The sequence below is a fragment of the Poecilia mexicana genome, unplaced genomic scaffold (genome assembly GCF_051168715.1).
Source record: "Poecilia mexicana isolate PSO_F unplaced genomic scaffold, ASM5116871v1 scaffold_11, whole genome shotgun sequence".
Lineage (NCBI taxonomy): Eukaryota > Metazoa > Chordata > Actinopteri > Cyprinodontiformes > Poeciliidae > Poecilia > Poecilia mexicana.
Genome location: NW_028263380.1, coordinates 21,201,715 through 21,224,660, shown reverse-complemented (window position 1 = coordinate 21,224,660; position 22,946 = coordinate 21,201,715). Strand labels below are relative to the sequence as shown.

Here is a 22,946-nt window from a genome sequence, read left to right as displayed (position 1 = left end):
ACATTTTAGATCAAAATACAGCAATTCATACAACGGTACAGTACAGCAAGTTTAGTTTGCAGTGTTAGAGATGCACATGTTAAAATATCCGCAAATTAAAGTTACATTAGAGAGTTTAATAAAAGTGAAACACTACTGGAACAACAAGCGGTGGCATCATTAAAATTTTAAAAAATTGTGTTTTTTCTGTGCGAAGATTTTTTGCATGTGATTGTCTACAATAAAAATACAAGTTTGGTGACAGAGAGAACATAGTAAAGTCATCATAGATTGAAAAACCTGATGCAATATAAAGGTAAAGAGTGGATTAAATCTTCATATTTATCGTTTTAATGTTTTATCTTACAGTAACTTATCAATTATCAATATGAAGTAAAATATTTTCTTCCTGATTACTGTCTCCAATAAAGAATAAGTGAGAGAAACGGATATTTAATTTATCCAATTCGGGCTTTTATTTTGAAACGACCTCAGCACAAACGGAAGTTGCTTTCTGCTAGCAGTAACAATGAAGGCTGTGCGAACAAAAACAGGATTACGGTTTATTTAATGTAAATTCCCATGATGTGTCGCGCTTCATTTTATTTTGTAAACATGCTTTAAAAACCGACGACCATGTTTATCCTCTTGAAGTTATTATTTTATCTGAATTTCCTCCCGGAAGCAGCCGCAGTGTTAGCTTAGCTTGTTAGCTGGAAGCAGACCGTCAGCACCGAGGAGCACAGCGAGTCAGGGATACAGTTTGATGGAGAACAGACTCCTTATGATGGAGAAAAAGAGGAGAGGTTCTGCTGTGGTTGTGTGAAAACCTCACCGGTTAAGAGCTTTAAAGAAAAGACAACAGAGATGGAGGAAGCAGCACTGAGTGACCAGAAAGAATCTGATTTTAAAGGTAATTATCTTATACATTCTGTAAATTGCTATGAAGATCAATTGTAGTTTCATTACAAATATAAAAATATGTGTATTAATTATATATGCATAAATTCATGTGTGTGTAGTAATTAGCTACACGTATTTGAGTAGCTTTGAAACAGAATATTTTAATGCCCCACACTTTTAGCTTCTGCTTGAGTATTTTAATAACCGAATAATACATGAATTTATATACAATTATTCAAAAGTGTTATTGTTTTTCTGTCAATCAAATGTTAAATTAATCAAAGGTTAACAATTTGAACAATTTGTAAATTTAGGCATGATGCAAATTAGATCCATTAGGCACTTAAGATGTTTTAATCTCAATATGTTATTTTATAGATGTTATTTCTCCATCAAGACTTTATAATTAAACAGCCATTGTCAGCTCATGTGACAACATTTTTATTTGAAGCTGTAAAGTTGGATTAATTGTGTAATTAAATGTATATTATTGACATTAAGAGTTTTTTTTTTTTTGTCTTTGCTCTTGCTTCTTTTTCCTGCAGACGTCCAGCAGCTGGTGGTGATCAAAGAGGAACTTCTTGCTGAGAACTGGAGTGAAAGTCCAGACCAGGAGGACCAGAAGCCTCCCCAGATCAAAGAGGAACAGGAGGAGAATGAGATCACTGAGTTTATATTTGATCCTGTATCTACTAAGAGTGAGGATGATAAAGAGAAACCTCAACCCTCAAAACATCTTCTTGACAAATCCAAAAAGAACTCTGTTGGACTGGAACTAGATGAATGTTTTGAATCAGACAGTAAATATAAAACTTCTGGTTCAGAGACGGATGTCAGTGATGGAGACTGGGATAACAACGAATCTCAGTCAGGTTTGGACTCTGTGAGAAAAAAGCAAGTTTCTGAAGTTAATATGATATGTGATGGTGGAGAAAAGTTGCACAGCTGTGCTGAGTGTAAAAAAACATTTAACAGCAGATCATATTTAATAAGACACAATAGAATCCACACAGGAGAGAAACCGTTCAGCTGCTCCATCTGCAACAAAGCTTTCACATGGAAACACGGTTTAGTCCAGCACATGAGCCTGCACAGTGAAGAGAAACCTTTTAGCTGCTCTGTCTGCGGTCAGATGTTCAGAAGAAAGGAAGACGTCACCTCCCATATGAGGCGGCACTCTGCAGAGAAACCTTTCAGCTGCTCTGTTTGCGGAAAAACATTCAAAAGGAAGGAAAGCGTAACTTACCACATGAGACGTCATACTGAAAAAAAACCCTACAGCTGCTCCTTCTGTGACAAATCCTTTACTTTGGAAGTAACTTTAATGGAACACACTAGGATCCACACAGAGGAGAAACCATTTAGATGTTCTATCTGCAACGCAGCTTTTAAAAGGAGGTACACATTAACAGAACACACCAGAACCCACACTAAGGAGAGGCCGTACAGCTGCTCCATCTGCAGCCGGAGCTTTGCTCACAGGTCATATCTAACCGTCCACATGAGAGATCACGCAGAAGAGAAACCCTACACCTGCTCTGTTTGTAATGCAGCTTTTAAGAGGAGGTACACCTTAACAGAACACACGAGAACCCACACTAGAGAGAGACCTTACAGCTGCTCAGACTGTGGCAGGAGCTTCATGCACTGTGTGAGTCTGAGGCGCCACATGAGAAGTCACTCAAAAGAAAAACCTCTTAGTTGCTCCATCTGCAAGGAAACGTTCAAATGGGAAAAAACTTTTCTGAGACACAAAAAAATCCACACAGGGAAATAAATTTTCAGCTGCATAGACGGGTCGATCTGTTGATGTGTTAACTGGAAGTTTGTGCCTTGTCTGAGTAAAAATAATTCACATTTTATTCTGCAGTTTGAGAAACCCATAAGACACACACACACACACACACACACACACACACACACAGAGAGAGAGAGAGATTACTAGATGTTTTATTTTTTTAAGAACATAGTAATTGTGCTTCATCTTTGCTCACAGTGATGGATTCAGAAGCTGCATCAGCTTGTTGGTGTCAATCTAAGGTGATTAGAGGTTCCTACAAAACTGTGAAAAAGATTTAGCTCTTCAGAATATCATCAAAAAAATTATTTTCAAGATGCTCAAATAAACTTAAATCCAGTTTCTTGTTAGTAACTAAGCCTAAAGCTGAAATTGAGTAGCTTTTTATCCTGTTTTCTGTTTTACTGTTAACTTTTCTGTTTGTTGCAGCTAAGCCTCTCAGGTAGAACTGTGTTTTGTTATCATAGCAACCTCAACAAGAGAGTTACCAAAATAAAAGCATATAGTCTTATCAGTAATTACAATAAATAAAAGTAACTTCATCACATGACTCATGTGATGAAAGTGTTTTCATTGCAGTTTTGTGAAATACATCAGTTGTGATATGTCAACAAATCACTTCATCAAAAACTTTATTGAAATTTTTTTTCTGAAATTGGCATGCTTCCATTAAGTACATTTATTTTGCATAATTTCAATTTCTGCAATGTCATAGTTAATGGCAAAGCAACTGTTGACAGTCATGGTGTTTCTGCGTGTAACAGAAATTTATGAACTTTAACTGGACTGCTGATGGCACTTAAGATGACAATAAAAACATCTGAAGACATTCTTCTGAGGTGAGAATTATTTTAACTACTTGGGAAAATATGTAGTTATATACACCATTATATCCCTGCTGACTATACAAGTTTTTTTGTTTTATTTTACATCTAGACAAATATCTGAAAACATGCAAAAGTTGTTGCTACAGCAATGGTTTTTAACTATTCTCATTGTTTTTTAATTTTTGATTGATGCATGCACACACTCACACCTAAGGAGGAGAATTTAGAGAAATCAATCAGACAACCTGCAAACTAAATGGAGAAAGACCTTGGACTGGGAATTGAACCCACAACCTTCTTGCTATAAGGCTTCAATTCCACCAACTGCACCACTCTGTAAGTGGAGAGATGTTATTAAAAAGCACCAAAGATATATTCTTTAGATCTTTTTCTTATTTGGCTGGAAACAAATTAATATAAAAAAAAATTCTCAACCTGAGGAAACTTAGGACATTCAAGTAAGGTCCCCACTAACATAAGTAAATACATATATCAATAAATTAGGATACCATTGATAAGTTCATTTTTTATTCACAAAGTGAAACATCATTTAGATTAATTACACATCAACTGATGTTTTCAAGTCTTTATGAAAGAGGATTATGGCCACTGAAAAAAAAGTTTCCCTCAGAATTCTGACTTCCTCTGAAACACAAAAACAAAATCACATAAATCTGACATTTTCTTCCAGAAAGTTGGCTCTATTTCGACACAACTCATGTTTCTGAAGTCAGAATTCTAAAAAAAAGCATTTTAAGAAAAATAGCAAGAAAAAAATGCCAGAATTCTGAGGAATAAAGTAAAAATTCTAAGTCAAAATTTTCAATAAACAGAATTCTAAGAAAAACTAAAAGTTCTAAGAAAGTCAGAAATATAGAAAAAAGTCGCAATTCTAAGAAAAAAGTGAATTCTGTGGAAAAATCTGAGAAAAGTCATTTTCAGTGACTTTAACCTCTTCCATATTTATTTCTATTATGGCAATTTTCTGCTTATAGCCCAACAAAATACATATTCAACATTACATTATTACATCACACCAATGAAAGAAAAAGAAAACATTTTAATTCAGAAACATGAAACTTGTTCATTTTTTTAACAGGATTACTGTTAAAACATGGCAACAGAGGATATTTTCATAAATTCTGATTCAGTTTCTGCTGTTATGAAACCAAGAGTGAATCTGGGTTTGCAGTTTTTATTCATAATAAATTAGTTTACTGTTGATAAATCAGAATCCTTGTGATAACTGCTCATCTCTGCCTCTTGTGTTTTTACAAACAGAACTGAAATTTCTTCTTTGAGCGTGCACTGCATGCAACCACGTGAACCTTTGACCCCGAACTGTAGAACCCAACAGTTAAGTGCCTGTGTGGGTCTTTGTGTGTTCAACAAGATCTTGTTTATCCCTAAACTTGGCCTCACAAAGTGAACATTGGAGAGGTTTTTCTGCGCTGTGACAGCTCATGTGGCAGGTGAGACTGGACTTGCGGCCAAAGCTTTGCTCACAAAGGGAGCAGCTGTACGGTTTCTCTCCGGTGTGTGTCCTCATGTGCTCTGCTAGCGTGTATTTTCTTCTAAACGCTGCGTTACAAACTGAACATTCGAAGGGTCGCTCTCCTGTGTGGACTCGGTTGTGTCTCAACAGATCTGCCCGATGGTTAAAAATTTTACCGCACTCGGAGCACCTGTGGAGCTTCTTGCCGCTCTCGCAGGCAGTTTCACTAACTGGGCCGTTCTGCAGAGAGTCTAAACCCGGCTCCTTATCGCAGGATGACTCTAAATGCTGATCTAGACTCGGCTCCAGGCTCACAGAGTCTATGCTCTCCTCAGCTTGACTGGGATGAATTTGTGACAACAGAGATTTGTTTTTAACATCTCTGCTCTTCACAGGGATGGCAGGTAATCTGAGCTCGGTAATCTCAGCCTCCTCCGTTTCCTCCTTAATCTGTTGAGGGTTAGGCTGTTCCTGGACCAGTTTGGGACTAGAGCTGCTCTCCTGATGCAAAGGCTCCACTTTAATCACCAACAGCTGCTGGACACCTGTAGAAACAAGGAAAAGAAAAGAGAAGAAAATGAAAGAAAATGCTTATTTTTAATGTTAACACATTTATTTTTTCAATTAATATACATTGACATCAGAATTTACTGCAAGAAGGAAAGAAAGAAAGCCAGAAAGAACGAGTAAGAAGAAAAGAAAGAAAAAGAAAAACCTGCATGGATCTTGGTGTGCTTCACAACGTCCTGGTTCCTCCTGAACGCAGCCTTACAGACAGTGCAGCTGAATGGTTTCTCTCCAGTGTGAATCCTGGTGTGCTCCGTCAAGGCGTTCTTGAGTTTGAAAGCAGCCTTACAGATGGGACAACTGTAGGGTTTCTGTCCCGTGTGACACCTCATGTGACGGGTCAGGCTGATCCCATGACTGAAGCTCTGGCCGCACAGTGAGCATCTGTACGGTTTCTGTCCGGTGTGGCTTCTAGTGTGCTCCACCAGTGTGTATTTCCGCTTGAAAGTAGCCTTACAGATAGAGCAGCTGAACGGCCTTTCATCCGTGTGGATTCTCCCGTGCTCCATCAGATTTCGTTTTGAAGTGAAAGCTTTGTTACAGATGGAGCAGCTGTGAGGTTTTTCTTTAGTGTGGTAGGTCATGTGATACGTCAGACTCTCCTTTCGGCTGAACTTTTGTTCACAAACTGAGCAGCCGAAAGGTTTTTCCTCAGTGTGACACCTCATGTGGCGAGTTACGCTTTCCCTCCTGCTGAACTTCTGGTCACAGAAGGAGCAACTGAAGGGCTTTTCTTCAGAGTGGATTCTGTGGTGTCTTACCAGACATGGTCGGCTGTTGAAGGTTTTCCCACATTCGGAGCAGCTGTAGACCTTTTTCGCACTCATATCACCTAATGAAGATCCACTGCTCTCTCTGCAGTTTTCCTCTGAAGCCTCTGGAGGTTTAGATGAGAGCGATTCTGGTCCCACCGGGTTCCTGTTCTCAGTCTGGATGTGATAAAGCTCCAAAGACTGAGAAAGGTCTTCCTGATCTTCATTTTTAACAGGATTGAATACAAACTCTGTGACCTCAGCCTCATCCTGTTCCTGTTTAATCTGTAGGTCGTCCTGCTGGACATCTGTGGGAAACACAAACAGCGAAAGGTTTAAGAAAACAGACCCAAAAGTGGCAGCAATCAGTTTGTAGTTATTTGGCAAAAATATATATTCATTATTTTACACATGAAAAACATACACATGAACAATGGATGGATGGATGTCATTCCAGTGACATCACACATTGTTGCCGCTGCAGTCGTGATATGAATGAATGTCATATTAATTTATTTTGTGTTGAATTTTAAAAACAATAATTGGATGCATAATCTTAACTTTATAGTTGTGCTTTATTACTTGTCTAATATTGTAAATTTGTCCTTACTGTAGACTCTTATTCTAATTTCTTTTTTTTTTACCTTTGTGTGAAAACACGCATCTTATTTTAACTGGCTGCTGTTGCACCTGATTTTCACCACTGGTGGGACAATAAAATATATTTACATTAGAAAAAAGGAAACCTACTGGCACCAAAGCCCATCAGTGTGCATATTGGTGCAGTTTGGGAGTGAAGCTCGGTGAATGTGGCTCTTTAAAACCGCTTTTAGTGCTCAGTATGATTACAAAAGCACTCAATAAATTCAACCCGTTTACTTTTTACATTAAGATGCCAGATTTTAAAATGCGGAAGCTCTTCTTTTATTATTATTTTAACTACTTGGCGATCATTTCAAAAATCTAGTTTAGTGCTTCTGAATTCAATCTAAAAGTCCTGTTAATCAACTCAGTGATATTTTCTAGTATTTCCAGTCAGAGATATGTAGTTTTACCGTCACTGCGTGTCGGTTCCTCCATCTCTGTTAATTGTCTTTTCTCCGACGCTGAGACCTTCTGAGACCCTTCTCCACCTAACCTTCATCAGAAAATGAATCTGTTCTTCATCAATGTGTCTGACTCACTGTTTCCAGTTCGCAGGCTAGGCTAGGCTAACTCTACGCGCTTCTGCTGCTTCCGGGAGAGAGAAAAAAAATCAGATAAAACCAAACTTCACGAGGAGAATAAAAACAACATAAACACATTATAAGTATATTTTCGGACACGCCAAAGGGTGGTTCAACACCGATTCGCAAGACTTGCTGAATGAGCTCCGATTTGTTTAAATAGCTACCGTCACTTCCGGTAGTGATCGAGTCCTTCAAACTAAAAGCTTGTGCGTCAACGGCTGCATTTACAGTTAGAATAATGTGTGTTCTGATTTCGCGCTGGGTCCGATTAAAAGTATCTTTCCAAAATAACTTTTAAACGGGTACGTACTTATAATTCAACCCACATTTATCTATTAAAATGTTTAGGTTTTTTTATGAAGTATAATAATAATAATAATAATAATAATAAAAAATAAATACATTATATATATATATATATATATATATATATATATATATATATATATATATATATATATATATATATATATATATATATATATATATATATATATATATATATATATAAAAGAAACATCTAGTCTGAATTTTCACCCTGTGATCTTCAGCCCACTATTACTGGAACTTTATTCATGGAAATATTTTACTGGGTCTAGAAAATGTCAAATCTGAAAATGTTTTATGCTCTTAAAATCAAACATGAGATTCAGAACACAAATGTTTATTGTAGGCTATATATTTAATACATACAGCTAAGTCAAAGATGACACATATAGTAGATGTGTTTTCCCTTCTGCATCAGTGATTTTTACTAACTAATATGAGTTTGATCCCTGGAAGATCTCCAAACATCTCAGCAGACTTTCGTTAGCTGCAGAACTGTAAGAACAATTCAGTTTATTTAAGTGGCGCCAGTTCACTTAAATAAACTGTAACAATTTAATTAATTGCAATACAACTATAATGTTACAACTAGGTTTATGTACAAAAAATGTTAAAGTTGAACAGCTTCTCTTTATATTTACTTTCAATGTCATCCTACAGAGTTTAGGTTCTTTGAAATGCTGTTTTACTAACAGACCAGCTGGAAAGTGTTCTTCGTTTTTCTCCTCCCCAATGTTAGAGACCGACTGAAGCTTTGCAGCTGAGAGATTATATCGCTGGATGGATCTTTGTGTGATTCACGAAGGCATGTCTCCATCTGAACGTGGCCTGACAGGTGGAGCAGCTGTACGGTTTCTCTCCTGTGTGACACCTCATGTGACGAGACAGGCTTATATAGCGGACATAGCTTTTACTGCACAGTGAGCAGCTGTAAGGTTTCTCTCCAGTGTGGGTTCTGATGTGTTCCTCTAAAGTGAGTTTCCGTTTGAACGTTGCTTTACAGGTGGGACAGCTGAACGGTTTTTCTTCTGCGTGACCTCTTATATGAACAACTAGATAGGACCGGTACCTGAAGCTTTGGTTGCAGATTGAGCACTTGTGGGGTCTCTCTCCAGTGTGCGTTCTGATGTGGTCTTTCAAAGTGTGTGCTCTCTTAAAAGATGTGTTACAGATGGAACAAGTGTAAGGTTTTTCCCCTGAGTGAACCTTTGTGTGTTCCATCAAATTCTTCTTAGAAGAAAAGGTTTTGTCGCAGTCTGAGCAGCTAAAAGGTTTTTCTCCACTGTGGGACTTCATGTGTCGCACTAATCCATTTTTCCATCTAAAAGCTCTGCTGCAGACGGAGCAGCTGAAGGGTTTCACTCCTGTGTGGATTCTCTGGTGTTCTGATAAATATCGTCTGCGAGTGAAGGTTTTACTACATTCAGAGCAGCTGAAACGACCAGAGGACTCCCTGTTGGTCACTGATTGAGTTTGAACACTCTCCTCCCAGTTACCATCACTGACGTCTGTCTCTGAAGCAGAAATTTTGTCTTCAGGATCTGATTCTAAACATTCATCTGGTTCTACAAAGTCTCTGTTCTCCTCAGTTTTGTCATGATTAAGCACTGTGAGCTGAGCTTTCTCTTCATCATCTTCACTCTCCAGAGGACCAGGACTAAAACCTCTTTCACCAAAGAGAACTTTTTTAATTTTCCCAGATCCAAAACCTGACTGAGTTTCACTGCTTTTCTCCCAGTTTTCATTACTGACGTCCATCTCTGAGGAATCTGAAGACAAACCTACATTTTTATCTTCAACATCTGATTCTACATATTGTTCTGGTTCTGGTCCAACAGAGTCTCTGTTCTCCTCAGTTTGGTTGTGATGAAGCTCTAAGAGCAGCGGTTTCTCTCCATCTTCACTCTTCACATTGAGAGGATTGAATGTAAACTTTATAATCTCGTTCTCGTCCCGCTCCTCTTTAATCTGCGGATGCTTCTTTTCCTCCTGATCCAGTCTGGGACTCCAGATCTCCTCCTCAGCAGGAAGCTCCTCTTTGATCACCACCACCTTCTGGACATCTGCAAAAAACAAAGCAAGTTACAGGAAACGGCTTTCAACCTCCCATTCCACAACTACTCTAGTTTTGAAGTTCTGAAGAGGAGCTTTTTTTCCCCATCATGGTTAATTATGTTACTGATCAAACCACCAATATGTCACCTTTGGTTTCAATGTAGCATGATACCTGCAATATTCTGCTATTAGAATCCTGGTCACTTCTTACAAAGGTGAATGCAGTTAAAGCTGCAGAATGTAACCTAAAAAAAAACATTTTTAACATATTTGTTGAAACTATCACTAGGTCACAACACTATAGCATGAGACAGATAATCTTTAAAAAAATTGTCTTTGCTTTCTCCCTGTGCTAACTAGAAACAACCAATCAGAACCAGGAGGAGGGTCTTAGCGCTGTCAATCACCATCTGTGTGGTGCTGCTAATGTCCCTCTCCTTTGCTGTCTGCTACGCTGAAGCTAATAGAACCTGTCGTGAATATTAAAGCTAGTTAGCATAGCCACCGATGACAGCAGATAGACGGTTTTCCTGAAACTATAAGTTGTTTCTTCACCATTAGTAGATTGATCACCAAGTACCTGAGGATGATTGACAGCACTAAGACCCTCCTCCTGATTTTGATTGGTTGTTTTTGGTCAGGAGCGCTGCATTTCTTCAGATGGCAATAGATACTAAGCAAGAAATTGATTATCTATCTCATATACTGTCACGACATGGTAACAATATGTAAAAGAAATAAATTACATGCTGCAGCTTTAGTTACCTTTTCTTACACTAATAAAATAGATTAGTTGTATTATGTTTCATTTGTTTATTCAGAAGCAGTTATGCTTAAAAATGGTCAAAGAGTGTTAATTTTTGTATATTAAATTATACTCCACTTTTGGGAGACTTTTAGGTCATTTCAACATTAAATCTGGCAAGAATATTAATACATTTCTCTGATAACAGGCTACAAGTAAATCACTTATTTTGATTAATCTTAGAAAGAAAGTCAATGTAAAAATGTGTGATTGTTTTTTTCTAGTCATAGTGATGTTTTAAAATTGGATCTAAAACTGATTTAGTCATCTTTACTGCCTAATCAATGTTTTATTAGTTTATTTAATTTATGCATCCAGGTCCAGCTTATGACTTCACTCTGAGCGTTTCGTCTCAGTGGAAAATCATGTTTTCCATTTGTGCTGTTTTCATTGGTGGCATGCAAACATTTAAAGAGCCGTAGAAGAAGATAATCACCATCACAGTCAGAGTCCATCTGCTGACTGTCTGTCGTTTCCTCCATCTCTGTGAGTCGTATTTTATCCAAAGCTGAGGTTTTCACACAATCACAGCAGAAACTATGCTCTCCATAAACTCCTTCAGAAACACAGTCTGTTGTCCATCAGTCTCTGACTCGCTGCGCTCTGTAATACTATCTGTGTAGAGCTAACAGGCTAAGCTAACACTCGACGTTTCCGTTATTTCCGGGAGGAAAATTCAGCTCAAACAAAACTTCACAAAGAAGATGAAACAATGAATAACGTAAACAAGGCATAGTTAAGATATGCCGCCGATTGGTCCAACGCCGATTCACGAGAGACCCTAAATAAGCTGCACATTGTTTACATAGCTTCTGGGACTTCCGGTAGTTATTTCTTCCTTCAAAATAAAGGTAGCTACGAACTACATATACATGTATGATATAGATTTATGTCAGACAAGAGTATAAAATTTTGGGCCAGTTTAAAGAGAATGTAATGAAACAAAGTAAACATTCTCCACAGTCTTATTCAATACATTAAAATATACGATTCATTTGTCAAATTAAAATTTAATTTTGAAAATAACCTTCACTCGGTTATGTTTCATTAAGGCCACATTTCTCTATTGAAATATTTTTCTATTGCTCTGATGTATTATAATCTTAAATGCAATGTTTTCATGTAAGCAGAAAATTATCACACTTAAAGAAGTAAACGCTTGAAAACATCAATATCTGTTATTAATCTATATAATGTTTTCTAATTGGTGAATTAGTTAATGAAATAACTAAAATAAAAATGTAAATCATATTTAAAATTTTAACAGCAAATATATGTAAAGGAATTGGTTTCCTAATTAAAATTTTAAGGTATGTATCTAAATATTAAATAAATTTATCAGTAAAATAAATTCACTTTTCAATAATCTAATTTATTTAATGGGTCTGAAGCCTGCGAGGACCAGAGGATCAGAAGTGTCCAATTAGTGTGAGATTTATAATATAGATTCAGGTCAAAGTACAACAATGTTGGTCAGTTTAAAAAGAATGAGACATGATGGGCCTAGTCAAAGTAAAGTAAACACACTTAAACTTATTTTACTCTTCATGGTATTCTCAGGTTGTTTTTACTGATGTCATATCTTTTTGACTTATTTGATTTTTATTTACCGTTTTTTTTTTAATTGACTGAAGTTATATCTGTATAGCAGATTTACTTAAATAAATGCAATTATACTGACACAAAGTAAGAAACTGTCAGCTCAGTTTTGGATGGAGGCAAATTTAGATTACTTTTTCATGTCTACACTGGGTACATTTTAACAGTAAAACAATGAGGTGGTTTTTATAAACCACCTCATACAGAAGACGCTGTATTCACAACGTAATCAATAAAGTTTATTTGTAGAGCACATTGCAGCAGCACAGCAGTTCAAAGTGCTTTACATCATGAAAACATAAAACCCATAATAAACACATCATACACCCAACAGTTTTGAAAACCAAAAACAGACTTTACATTTTTCAAGTGCCATCGTTAACATAATACATCTCTCCTTTTTTAATCTTGATTTAAAGGAACGCGGTGTTTCGGCTGTTTCATAGTTTTCTGGAAGTTTGCTCCAGATATGCGGTGCATAGAAGCTGAGTGCTAGTTACTCAGCTGCAGTTTTTGAGTCTTTTCCTCCTCAGCTTTTGGACCAAATGAACAAGTTCAGCCTGCCGTCCCTCTCTGCATATTAGGATTTTATCCTCTCATCTTCCACTTAATACTTTAAATAACAGAAGCAAGTTTCTGTTGAACTGACCTATAGTGACCAAACATGATTTTTTGTAAGAAACTTATCATACAAGTTGCTGAGTTTAATATTTTCTGTTTTATTGACTCATGTTGGCCCATTTTTTTCCAGCCATGTAAGGTAAAATTGTTACATTTCTGTGTTTTGAGGTAGACAAAAAATGGTGGAAAGGTGGATAGTGTTTGAGGTGCTGAATCTTAAAGAAGGGCCATGGAGTCCAAAACAGTTTGGAAGATTACGTAAAACCATAACTTAAACTCTTCTGTGAGCTTCTAGCTGCAATTAAAATCAACAGGGAAGTGAAAGAGTTAAAATAAGCAATATTGAACGGCAGCAATGTCAACTTAGGTAGAATAAAAACATCAAATAAAACAGGCTCATGATCAATAAACCACACAACTAAGTTAAAAAGAGGTACCCATCAGCTTAAACAGTATCAACATCATCATGGTTAAAAGGTAAGCTGCCATTGGCTTCTCAGCACAGCATACATGAACATTAAATGCCCCAACAATAAAAATACAATATTTCAACCAACAGATTAAAGAAGCCCTGATTGTGTTTTGAGAGGCCCAGATGGGACTAAAACGCCCTGAGCAGGTAAAAAGTTATTCTACTGGATGGATCTTTGTGTGGGCCACGAACGCTTGTCTCCACCTGAACGTGGCCTGACAGGTGGAGCAGCTGTATGGTTTCTCTCCTGTGTGTGTCCTCATGTGACGAGACAGGCTTATGTAGCGGACATAGCTGTTACTGCACAGCGTGCAGCTGTAAGGTTTCTCTCCAGTGTGGGTTCTGATGTGTTCCTCTAAAGTGAGTTTCCGTTTGAACGTTGCTTTACAGGTGGGACAGCTGAACGGTTTTTCTTCTTTGTGATTTCTGACGTGAACGATTAGATAGGACCGGTACCTGAAGCTTTGGTTGCAGATCGAGCACTTGTAAGGTTTCTCTCCAGTGTGGGTTGTTTTGTGCTCCTTTAAGGTGTGTGCTCTCTTAAAAGATGCATTACAGACAGAGCAGGTGAAAGGTTTTTCCCCTGAGTGAACCTTTGTGTGTTCCATCAAATTCTTCTTAGAAGAAAAGGTTTTGTCGCAGTCTGAGCAGCTAAAAGGTTTTTCTCCACTGTGGGACTTCATGTGTCGCACTAATCCATTTTTCCATCTAAAAGCTCTGCTGCAGACGGAGCAGCTGAAGGGTTTCACTCCTGTGTGGATTCTCTGGTGTTCTGATAAATACTGTCTGCGAGTGAAGGTTTTACTACATTCAGAGCAGCTGAAACGACCAGAGGACTCCCTGTTGGTCGTGGAGTTTAAACCTGACTGAGCTTCACCGCTCTCCTCCCAGTTTCCATCACTGGCATCCGTCTCTGAAGACACTGAAGAAGAATCAGAAGTTTCATCTTCATCATCTGATTTTGAACATTCATTTGGTTCCACAGAGTTTTTGTTCTTCACAGTTTGGCTGTGATGAAGCTCTTCCTCTTCATCATCTTTAGTCTTCCCAGAAGCACCAAGCGTTTTATTTGACCCAGACCCCAAACCTGACTGAGCTTCATTGCTCTCCTCCCAGTTTCCATCGCTTACATCCGTCTCAGAGGAATCTGAATCTCTGTCGTCTGATTTGAAACGTTCATCTGGTTCTGGTTTCACAGAGTCTCTGTTTTTCTCATTTTGGCTGTGATGAAGCTCTGAGAGCTGAGGTTTCTCTTCATCTTCTTCACTCTTCACAGGAACAGGACCAAACGTCAACTGAGTGATTTCATTCTCCTCTTGCTCCTCTTTAATCTGTGGAGGTTTTGGGTCCTCCTGGTCCTGACTCCAGTTCTCCTCCTCTTTAGTCTCCATCATCTGCTGGACATCTGCAGGAAACAAACATGGTGGATTCAGTACCCAAAAATTGTACTCCAGTAAGAGTAGCACTACTTCAACCCATTTGTAGTCAAGTAAAAGTAAAACTTAGCCATCAGAGAAGTCATTAAAGTAAAGGTAAAAAAGTATTTCAGAAAAAGGAAACTTGGGCTTTAAGTAACTGATCATAACATCTGGTTTAATATTTGAAAGTAATGTCATAGTTATGTGAAAATTCTGATATTTACAGAATAAAATGAAAGAAATATACAAAAACATAATTACAAACAAATATGCAAAAGGTATAAATTCAAATTCAAAAATCCTTCATGGATCCCAAAGGGAAATTAAATGTTGCTGTAACTCAAATTAATTAAAATTAATCAAAGAGTTATTGTAGATGGTGATAGCTGTTGACAGGAGAGATCTCTTGTAGAGGTCTGTGCTGCAGCGAATATGAAGAAGCCTCTGACTGAACGTACCATTTCTCTAATCAAATATTTTCAATATAAACTAGTGGAACTAATACTTCCGATAAGAAGTATATATCTATATATGTTAAGTATTTCCATTGATAGTATGTAGTTTTTAGTGTATCATCATGATCTACGAAAGGCTCAGCAGATAAATAACGATGACGACAAAGCTTGTGTACAAACAGGAGGTCTCACTTCAACAAATAGTTTCGTATCTGCTGCATTATTAGTTAAAATGTTTATCTTTCATTAAGCGACATTACTTACAGTGAGTAAAGTATTCAGACATTTCACTCAAGTGAGAGTAGTGATACTTCAGAATAATACTACCCAAATAAAAGTAAATAGTATGGTGTAGTAAAATTACTTCTAAGAGTTTATTAATTTATTTATTTTCACAAAATGTTACTCAAATAAATGTAATTGAGCAAATGTAATTATTTACTATCCACTTTTGATTATTTTGCATAATAAACACATTCATTGTAGCTGATCTAATTTTGAAGATCTGAAGGAACTTTCACGTTATTGCACAACCAGATGAAGGAAGTTGGGATATTTTTCCTTTAGTCATGCTTAACAACTCGGGGAACCGGACTAACCTGTGTGCACACTTTTTAAAATCTAGATTTTATAACGATTATTTTATCTATGCATCCAATTCCAGGTCTGGACTTCATAGTGAGCATTACTTTATTTCAGTTTTAAAGTTAACTGGTAGTTTTTTGGTTTTTGAAGGAGTAAACCAGCCATCTGCGGCATGTAAACATTTAAAGAGCGGTAAAGAAGAACATCACCTTCACACTTAAAGTCCGTCTCCTCACGCTGGGTCGGTTCCTCCATCTCTTCTGTGTTTTCTTCAATCTCGAGACCTTCTGAGGGTTTCACACAATCTAAGTTAAAACTTTTGTTAAACTCCTTCAGAAAATAATCCGTCCGTTTCCGGCTAACATGCTAAGCTAACACTCGACGCTTCCAGTACTTCCGGGAGGAAAATTAACACTAAAAATCTCTCATATCAGCGGTGAAAAAGTTTGAATACTGTGAAATGTTTATATTATACTCGAAAGACTACTAAATTGCGATTTTTCACTTATTAAAAGAGGGTAAACGAAACGTTGATGACGGAGGTCATGTTGCTAGGAGGCAATCACTTCCGTTGGATTTCAGATCATACTGGCCTTCAAAATAAAAGCTTGATCTGAATTATAAATTAAAACACTTTCCATTTCACGTAATGTTACATGGACCACCTATAATTATACGCAGACACATCAGTTGAGGCCGAGTCTAACGGGAGTCAACTTAAAAAAATATAGAAAGGAGCGTTTTTGACCCCAACTGCTTCTTTGATAAAGGCTAATAAATATGACCCGTTTCAATTCAATTAAAACATTTTTTCATTCATCCAAAAGAAAAATTAAATATTGTCTTAACTCTGATCATCCAAGCATCTTCAGAGAGTTGTGGTGATGATGCTTTGGGCAGAAAGGATCTCTGGTAGCTGTCAGTCTTGCAGCAAATCTGAAGAAGCCTCTGACTGAAGGCACTGTTGCTGAATAACAGTCATGACGTGTTAACAGCTCCGTTTCTCCATTGAGGAGACGATATTCCACAGTAACATATCCTGGATGACACCATATGTTGTTGTCAAGTTATGCTAATCCTCTTTGTCTGCTTTTGCTGCTTTTCTTTAAATGTATGTCTGATTAGATGTTGAAGTTGGGGATCTGATACATTACGACTGATGGGAGAGCTGGCTTGAACTTCCTCTTCCTCTCTCTGTGGTCCTCCTCTGCGTCCATGAAGCCTCCTTTTCTACTCCTCATGAATTATTGTTTTGATAATCGTCTGATTTCATTCAATGCAGTCACATTCATATAGCACAAATCCTCAACAAATGTTATCTTAATCCATTTAAAAAGCCCAAAAGGCCCAGTTCATATCTACTTAAATAGGATGAATTTTATCCAACTGTAATTTTTAAAGACAGGTTGTCTATTGAACAAACTTTATTGGATTTCTTTTCAATAGATTTGAAAAACCTAAAATCCTAATCAGTAAATGCACTATGTACAAAATGTCCACAACTTTCTTAAACAGTCTGAAACTAAAGTTAGCTTCATTTGAAAAACTAAAATGTTTATATAAGGAGGAATCCCAAACAAACCAATGATGGTAGAGTGGAGACCAGTAACACCTGATGATATTACAGCACCATCTCGAGGCCAAGAGGGTGAATAATTTATTTATCATGCAGTCAGAGATTTCTCTTAAATACATTTTCCAATAGTTTTTGTAAAGAAACATTTGTTATAATGATCTGTGTAGCTGATTTAAATGGAACTGTTGAAATATACACATGAACAGTATGATTAGAGAGTTTGACTTTAGAAGCAATGTGTTAGCATTAAGTTTACATGAATAAGACCAAAAAAAGAACTTGTAAAAAAAAATCATAATGAATTTTTCTTTTAATAGATTAAATTTAAAATATACTTCAAGGAGTCCCAATACAAGGCTGAGTTTATCAATTGCTTTTCTTGCTCCAGAGCAGGTACAGCTTTCTCCCGTCTTTTCCTTTCACTTGACAAAGTAACATGAAATGAGATTGTTGTGTTATTTTCTTTTAAATAAAATATTTTGTTTTGTTAATGCATACTTCACAACTTTGCCCCATTTCTCATAATTTTACACATAAACAAATACAATTAAAAAAATTGCTCAGTTGTCAACGATTCACTAAATTGCGAGTCTTCATTCTTCTCAGGACATAATTTTCCAGAAGCAACAAAAAATCAGGTGGATTCATGAGAGATTAACTTTGAATCACTTCCCTCCAGTCCACTGAATCAGTTTAAAACATTTGTTAGAGGTGTTTGTCTGTCCCACTGCTTCATTTCACTTCAACCACAGTCTGTGGAGCTAAAAGGTTGCTCCCCTTCGTGGGTTTTTGTGTGTTTCACAAAAGCACTTTTCCACATGTATGATGCCTTACAGACGGAGCAGCTGTACGGTTTTTCTCCTGTGTGACGTCTCATGTGACATGTTAGACTTAGACAGTGAGCGAAGCTCTTACCACACACTGAGCAAGTGTAAGGTTTCTCTCCAGTGTGGGTTCTTGTGTGTTCCACTAAAGTGCGTTTCCTTTTGAAAGCCGCCTTACAGACAGAGCAGCTGTAAGGTTTTTCTTCTGTATGACCTCTAATGTGAAAAGTTAGATGTGACCTACAGCTGAAGCTTCGGCCGCAGACCGAGCAGCTGAAAGGCTTCTCCCCAGTGTGTGTTCTTGTGTGTTCTACTAAAGTGTTTTTACTCTTAAAACCTGCATTGCACATGGAACATATGTAAGGTCTTTCTTCTGCGTGTATTTTTGTGTGCTTTTGTAAATTTCCCTTAGAAGTAAACGCTTTGCTACAGACAGAACAGCTGTAAGGCTTCTCTCCAGTGTGGATTCTTATATGTTCGATTAAATTGTTCTTCCTTTTAAAAGCTGCGTTACAGACAGGACATCTGCAAGGCCTATGCTGAGTGTGGACTTTTGTATGTTCTTTTAAATTAGCTTTGGAAGTAAAAGCTTTGGTACAGACAAAGCAGCTGAAAGGTTTTTCTTCACTGTGCGTCCTCATGTGTAGAGTCAAAGATTGTTTCCATGTAAAGGTTTTGTCACAGATAGAGCAGCTGTAGGGTTTTTCTCCAGTGTGGATTCTTTTGTGTTCTAATAAATATCGTCTGCGGCTGAACGTTTTGCTGCACTCAGAGCAGCGATGTAACTTTTTACCTTTTTCACAAACTGAATCTGTGTTATTGATTCCCAACCCCAAACCTGACTGAGCTTCACTGCTCTCCTCCCAGTTTCCATCACTGATGTCCGTCTCTGAGGACTCTGAAGAAGAGTCATAAGTTTTATCTTCAACATCTGATTCTAAATGTTGATTTGGTTCTGGTAAAACAAAGTCTTCGCTTTCCTTGGTTTTGCTGCCATGAAGCTCTGGAAGTTGAGGTTTCTCTTCATCATCTTCACTTTTCACAGGATTGAATATAAACTCAGTGATCTCATTCTCCTCCTGTTCCTCTTTAATCTGTGGAGGTTTCTGGTCCTCCTGGTCTGGTTTGGGATTCCAGTTCTTCTCCTCTTTGATCACCATCAGATCCTGGACGTCTGCAAAAAACACAAAAGACACATCTCTCAAAATAAATAGCATAGTAACAATGTAATGTAAAATTGTATGTCAAAATGCAGGCATGAACTATTCTGATAACAAAATGTAAAACTTGATCATCCTGGTGTTCAATTGTGACCTACAACTATTGTCAGAGATCAGTGATCAGAATCACAAAGAACCAGGGCTTTATCATCCCACAGTGGAGAGGTTATACATCAATCCACCCGCACTACATGGAGACCGAAGTTAAAACTGGCAGGGAAATTAGTCCCAATTGTTGGTGCATTGAGTCTTATATCACTGCAGTTGTGCATAATCTTATGTGCAGCACAACAAAAATGTGCTTGAATTTAATGTTATAAACTGATGTGTGGATAATATAACAAACTTCCAGAAAACTGTAAAAACCCTGAAACACTGAGTTCCTTTAAATGGAGGCTAAAAACATGTTTACAGTTGCCTTTCACTATCTATAACACTAATACTTTCGTCTGTATTCAAATCTCTCTTTACTTAGCTGTATTATGTCAATGTAATGTACTTATTTTAATGATTTAAAGTACTTTGAATCGTCTTGTTGCTGAAATGTTCTCCACAAATAAACATGCTTTGTCTGTGTGGCTTTTAGTAAAATGTAAAAAAAAAAAAAATAAAAAAAAAAACGGGAATAGACGAAGGTAGTCACAGTCAAACTGATAGTCCATCTACTCACTATAGACTGCTTCCTCCATCTCCGTTAGTTGTCTTCTGAAATTATTTGAAATAAAAACACAACAGAAACGTTTCTCTCCATAATCATAAGAATCAGCCTGTTCTCCATCAAACTGTCTCTGACTCGGTTTTCCTATCTGCTTCGAGCTAACAAGCTAAGCTAAAACTACCGGTAGGAAATTCAGATAAAACTATTAAAAAATAAAATAAAAACTCCACAACTGATGTAAAATCACATCGGCTTTACTGATACGTTTAAATATTCTCATAAAAATGACTAAGGTTACATTTTACACTGGTTTCGTTCGCCTAGCTTCTGCTGCTAGGAGACAACTACTTCCGCTATTCGTCAGGTCATTTTGGCCTTCAGAATAAAAGCTCGATCTAAACCGCACTTCAAAGATACGCAGGAGCTGGATTTACAGTTATATTCAATAAACTAGAATCTTACGAGGCTTGTTTGATTAAAGATACCTCTCGAAAATAACCTTCAAGGAAGTATAAAACATGCTATTTAATAAACCCACATTTCAGTTTTAAAATGTTTTAATTGTTCTAAAAATCATAAAAGAAATCAAGGTTGAAAACATAATGTATTTCATCTGTACAATGTGTTTTTCTGTGAATCAAATTACTGAAATAAATGAAACATGAAAAATAAACTACTGAGTAAAAAACTAATCCACAGCAGCTTAGAATGGCCCTATATTATAAACATTTAATTTATTTTTTGGGAGCAATTATTCTCTAAATTAATTTCAGTTTTTATTCTTCAGACGAATGTGATTACATCCAAAGTCATCAAAATTAAGACAAAAAAAGAAAGAAAGGAGTAAAAAAAATGTCTTCTCACAAAAACGTTTAATGGACTTCATTGGGTCCTTTAAAAGAAAACTAATAAATAATTAAAAACTCAAGTTGAGCTGTTTCAATTCATAAATAGCAGTTGCCATATTTAAGACTTGTATCTTCCTAAATTTTCCAGGAGTGATTAAAAAAGTCAATTTGCTTTCCCTCTGGGGTTAATAAAATATTTTTGAATTAAAGAAACTCTGTTGTTATACTCTGGTCAGACCAAGAGGATGCTCTGGGCTGACCATTATGTTCTTGATTTTACTTTAAAAAATTACCTTAAACTGGGTCCAACTGAGTCAAGATTAAATTCAAACCAAGACAATCAAATCATGTCATCATATTTAATTTCAATTACAATAAAGTTACACATCTTCTTTTCAGCTTAAGGTCCAGTGTCTTCCTGGGAGGGTTATTTCCTCTAAAGAGAAGCTGAAAAGTGAAAGCTTATTCTTCAAATCAGAGTCTGGCTGAAGCTTTGACCTCAGTCTGTGCAGCTGGAGGGTTTTCTTCCATATTTATTCTTGCGTGGCTCTCGAATGTTTTTCCACTTTTAACGTCGCCTTACAGACGGAGCAGCTCTACAGTTTTCCTCCTGTGTGACGTCTCAGGTGGCATTTTAGGCTCGTAAGGTAAGCAAAGGTCTTTCCACAGACTAAGCAGCTGTAAGGCTTGTTTCCGGTGTTACCACACATATGAGCAGATAGATGTGACTTGCAGTTGAAGCTTTGGCTGCAGACTGAGCAGCTAAAGGGCCTTTCAGTAATGTGAGTTATTGTGTGTTCTACCAAAGTGTTTTTAGTCTTAAAACCATGTATTTTTGTGTGCTTTTCTAAATTAGTTTTTAAAGTAAAGGCTTTGCTACAAACTGATTTTAAACATTGATCTAGTTCTGGTCTCACAAGGCCTCTGTTTTTCTCAGTTTGGCTGAGATGAAGCTCAGGGAACTGAGGTTTCTCTTCATCATCTTCACTTTTCACAGGAACTGGATTGAATGGTAACTCGGTGATCTCGTTCTCCTGCTGCTCCTCTTTAATCTGTGGAGGCTTCTGGTCCTCCTGGTCTGGTTTGGGACTCCAGTTTTCCTCCTTTTTGATCCCCATGAGCTGCTGGACGTCTGCAGGAAACACAAAAACAGAGAACATACAGGAAATGGCTCTCATATCAAATGCAGGGCCTCAGGGTGGGGAAAAGACTATTTTGACGATGTATTGAGATGCGGACATGGAATATTCTGACTTAAAAGTTAAAACTTGATTTTTTTTTTTTTTTTAATGTTCACTTGTGACATAACTTTGAGGAATACATAAGTTTGAACGGGTAAATATTGCTCCTGCACAGTTTGTTGTTAGAATCATAAACAATGAGAAAATTCTTCAACAAGATCCATGCCACACTAATTCTTCATTTTATTGTGTATTTAAACTTTTATTTACTTAGATTTTTTATGTTTTTATCATGCAAAGTACTTTGAATTGTGTTGCTGCTGAAATGTGTTCCACAAATCAACCATATTCTACTCTATTCTGAGTCACCAGAACCAGAACCAAATCCAGAGAAGCAACATTCAGTTTTTATGCTCCATAAATGTGGAACAAATTTCCAGAAAACTGAAACCCTGGATTAATTAAATCAAGCCTAAAACACAATTTGCTTACAGTTGCCAATGATTGTTCAATTTATAACACTAATATGCATTTTAGTTTTTATTATGCCACTCTGATGTACTCTTTATGTTTTCATAATGTAAAGCACTTTCAGTCGTCTTGTTGCTGAAATGTGCTCCACAAACACACATGCATTGCCTGAATCACTGTTAGTAAACGGTGTAAGCAGAAGATAATCACCACCGAACTGAGAGTCCATCTACTCACCGTGTGCTGGTTCCTCCATTTGTTAATCGTTTTCTCGCCGACGC

At 37.0% G+C, this 22,946-nt stretch overlaps 5 protein-coding genes across 5 annotated transcripts; 1 reads left to right on the top strand and 4 right to left on the bottom strand.

Moving 5' to 3' along the window:
• The first annotated feature begins 476 nt into the window (after positions 1 to 476).
• LOC106916143 (uncharacterized) lies at positions 477 to 3,509 on the top strand. The gene is made up of 2 exons (XM_014984238.2): positions 477 to 892; positions 1,428 to 3,509. The coding sequence occupies exons 1-2, from the start codon at positions 847 to 849 to the stop codon at positions 2,657 to 2,659; spliced, it is 1,278 nt and encodes a 425-aa protein (XP_014839724.2). The 5' UTR covers positions 477 to 846; the 3' UTR covers positions 2,660 to 3,509.
• A 509-nt stretch (positions 3,510 to 4,018) lies between these two features.
• LOC106916134 (uncharacterized) lies at positions 4,019 to 7,726 on the bottom strand. The gene is made up of 3 exons (XM_014984209.2): positions 7,377 to 7,726; positions 5,718 to 6,629; positions 4,019 to 5,547 (listed from the first exon to the last, which is right to left on the bottom strand). Exons 1-3 carry the CDS (start codon positions 7,399 to 7,401, stop codon positions 4,865 to 4,867), a joined length of 1,620 nt encoding a protein of 539 aa, XP_014839695.2. The 5' UTR covers positions 7,402 to 7,726; the 3' UTR covers positions 4,019 to 4,864.
• A 472-nt stretch (positions 7,727 to 8,198) lies between these two features.
• On the bottom strand, positions 8,199 to 11,547 carry LOC106916141 (uncharacterized). The gene is made up of 2 exons (XM_014984230.2): positions 11,174 to 11,547; positions 8,199 to 9,940 (listed from the first exon to the last, which is right to left on the bottom strand). The coding sequence occupies exons 1-2, from the start codon at positions 11,217 to 11,219 to the stop codon at positions 8,646 to 8,648; spliced, it is 1,341 nt and encodes a 446-aa protein (XP_014839716.2). The 5' UTR covers positions 11,220 to 11,547; the 3' UTR covers positions 8,199 to 8,645.
• A 1,006-nt stretch (positions 11,548 to 12,553) lies between these two features.
• LOC148156523 (uncharacterized) lies at positions 12,554 to 16,441 on the bottom strand. Its single transcript, XM_014984235.2, has 2 exons — positions 16,097 to 16,441; positions 12,554 to 14,834 (listed from the first exon to the last, which is right to left on the bottom strand). Exons 1-2 carry the CDS (start codon positions 16,140 to 16,142, stop codon positions 13,585 to 13,587), a joined length of 1,296 nt encoding a protein of 431 aa, XP_014839721.2. The 5' UTR covers positions 16,143 to 16,441; the 3' UTR covers positions 12,554 to 13,584.
• Positions 16,442 to 17,503: 1,062 nt separating this feature from the next.
• Positions 17,504 to 21,611, bottom strand: LOC106916142 (uncharacterized). The gene is made up of 2 exons (XM_014984236.2): positions 20,178 to 21,611; positions 17,504 to 19,461 (listed from the first exon to the last, which is right to left on the bottom strand). The coding sequence occupies exons 1-2, from the start codon at positions 20,194 to 20,196 to the stop codon at positions 18,206 to 18,208; spliced, it is 1,275 nt and encodes a 424-aa protein (XP_014839722.2). The 5' UTR covers positions 20,197 to 21,611; the 3' UTR covers positions 17,504 to 18,205.
• Positions 21,612 to 22,946: the final 1,335 nt, after the last annotated feature.

What these genes read in the sequence shown, in the direction of transcription:
- LOC106916143 (XM_014984238.2), top strand. Translation starts at nt 847, where the DNA reads ATGGAGGAAGCAGCACTGAGTGACCAGAAAGAATCTGATTTTAAAG. An exon ending in GAAAGAATCTGATTTTAAAG is followed by an intron (nt 893 to 1,427) that starts GTAATTATCTTA and finishes TTTTTCCTGCAG; the next exon opens with ACGTCCAGCAGCTGGTGGTG.
- LOC106916141 (XM_014984230.2), bottom strand. Translation starts at nt 11,219, where the DNA reads ATGGAGGAAACGACAGACAGTCAGCAGATGGACTCTGACTGTGATG. An exon ending in GATGGACTCTGACTGTGATG is followed by an intron (nt 9,941 to 11,173) that starts GTGATTATCTTC and finishes TGTTTTTTGCAG; the next exon opens with ATGTCCAGAAGGTGGTGGTG.
- LOC148156523 (XM_014984235.2), bottom strand. Translation starts at nt 16,142, where the DNA reads ATGGAGGAACCGACCCAGCGTGAGGAGACGGACTTTAAGTGTGAAG. An exon ending in GACGGACTTTAAGTGTGAAG is followed by an intron (nt 14,835 to 16,096) that starts GTGATGTTCTTC and finishes TGTTTCCTGCAG; the next exon opens with ATGTCCAGCAGATGATGGAG.
- LOC106916134 (XM_014984209.2), bottom strand. Translation starts at nt 7,401, where the DNA reads ATGGAGGAACCGACACGCAGTGACG. An exon ending in GGAACCGACACGCAGTGACG is followed by an intron (nt 6,630 to 7,376) that starts GTAAAACTACAT and finishes TGTTTCCCACAG; the next exon opens with ATGTCCAGCAGGACGACCTA. An exon ending in GCACACCAAGATCCATGCAG is followed by an intron (nt 5,548 to 5,717) that starts GTTTTTCTTTTT and finishes TTGTTTCTACAG; the next exon opens with GTGTCCAGCAGCTGTTGGTG.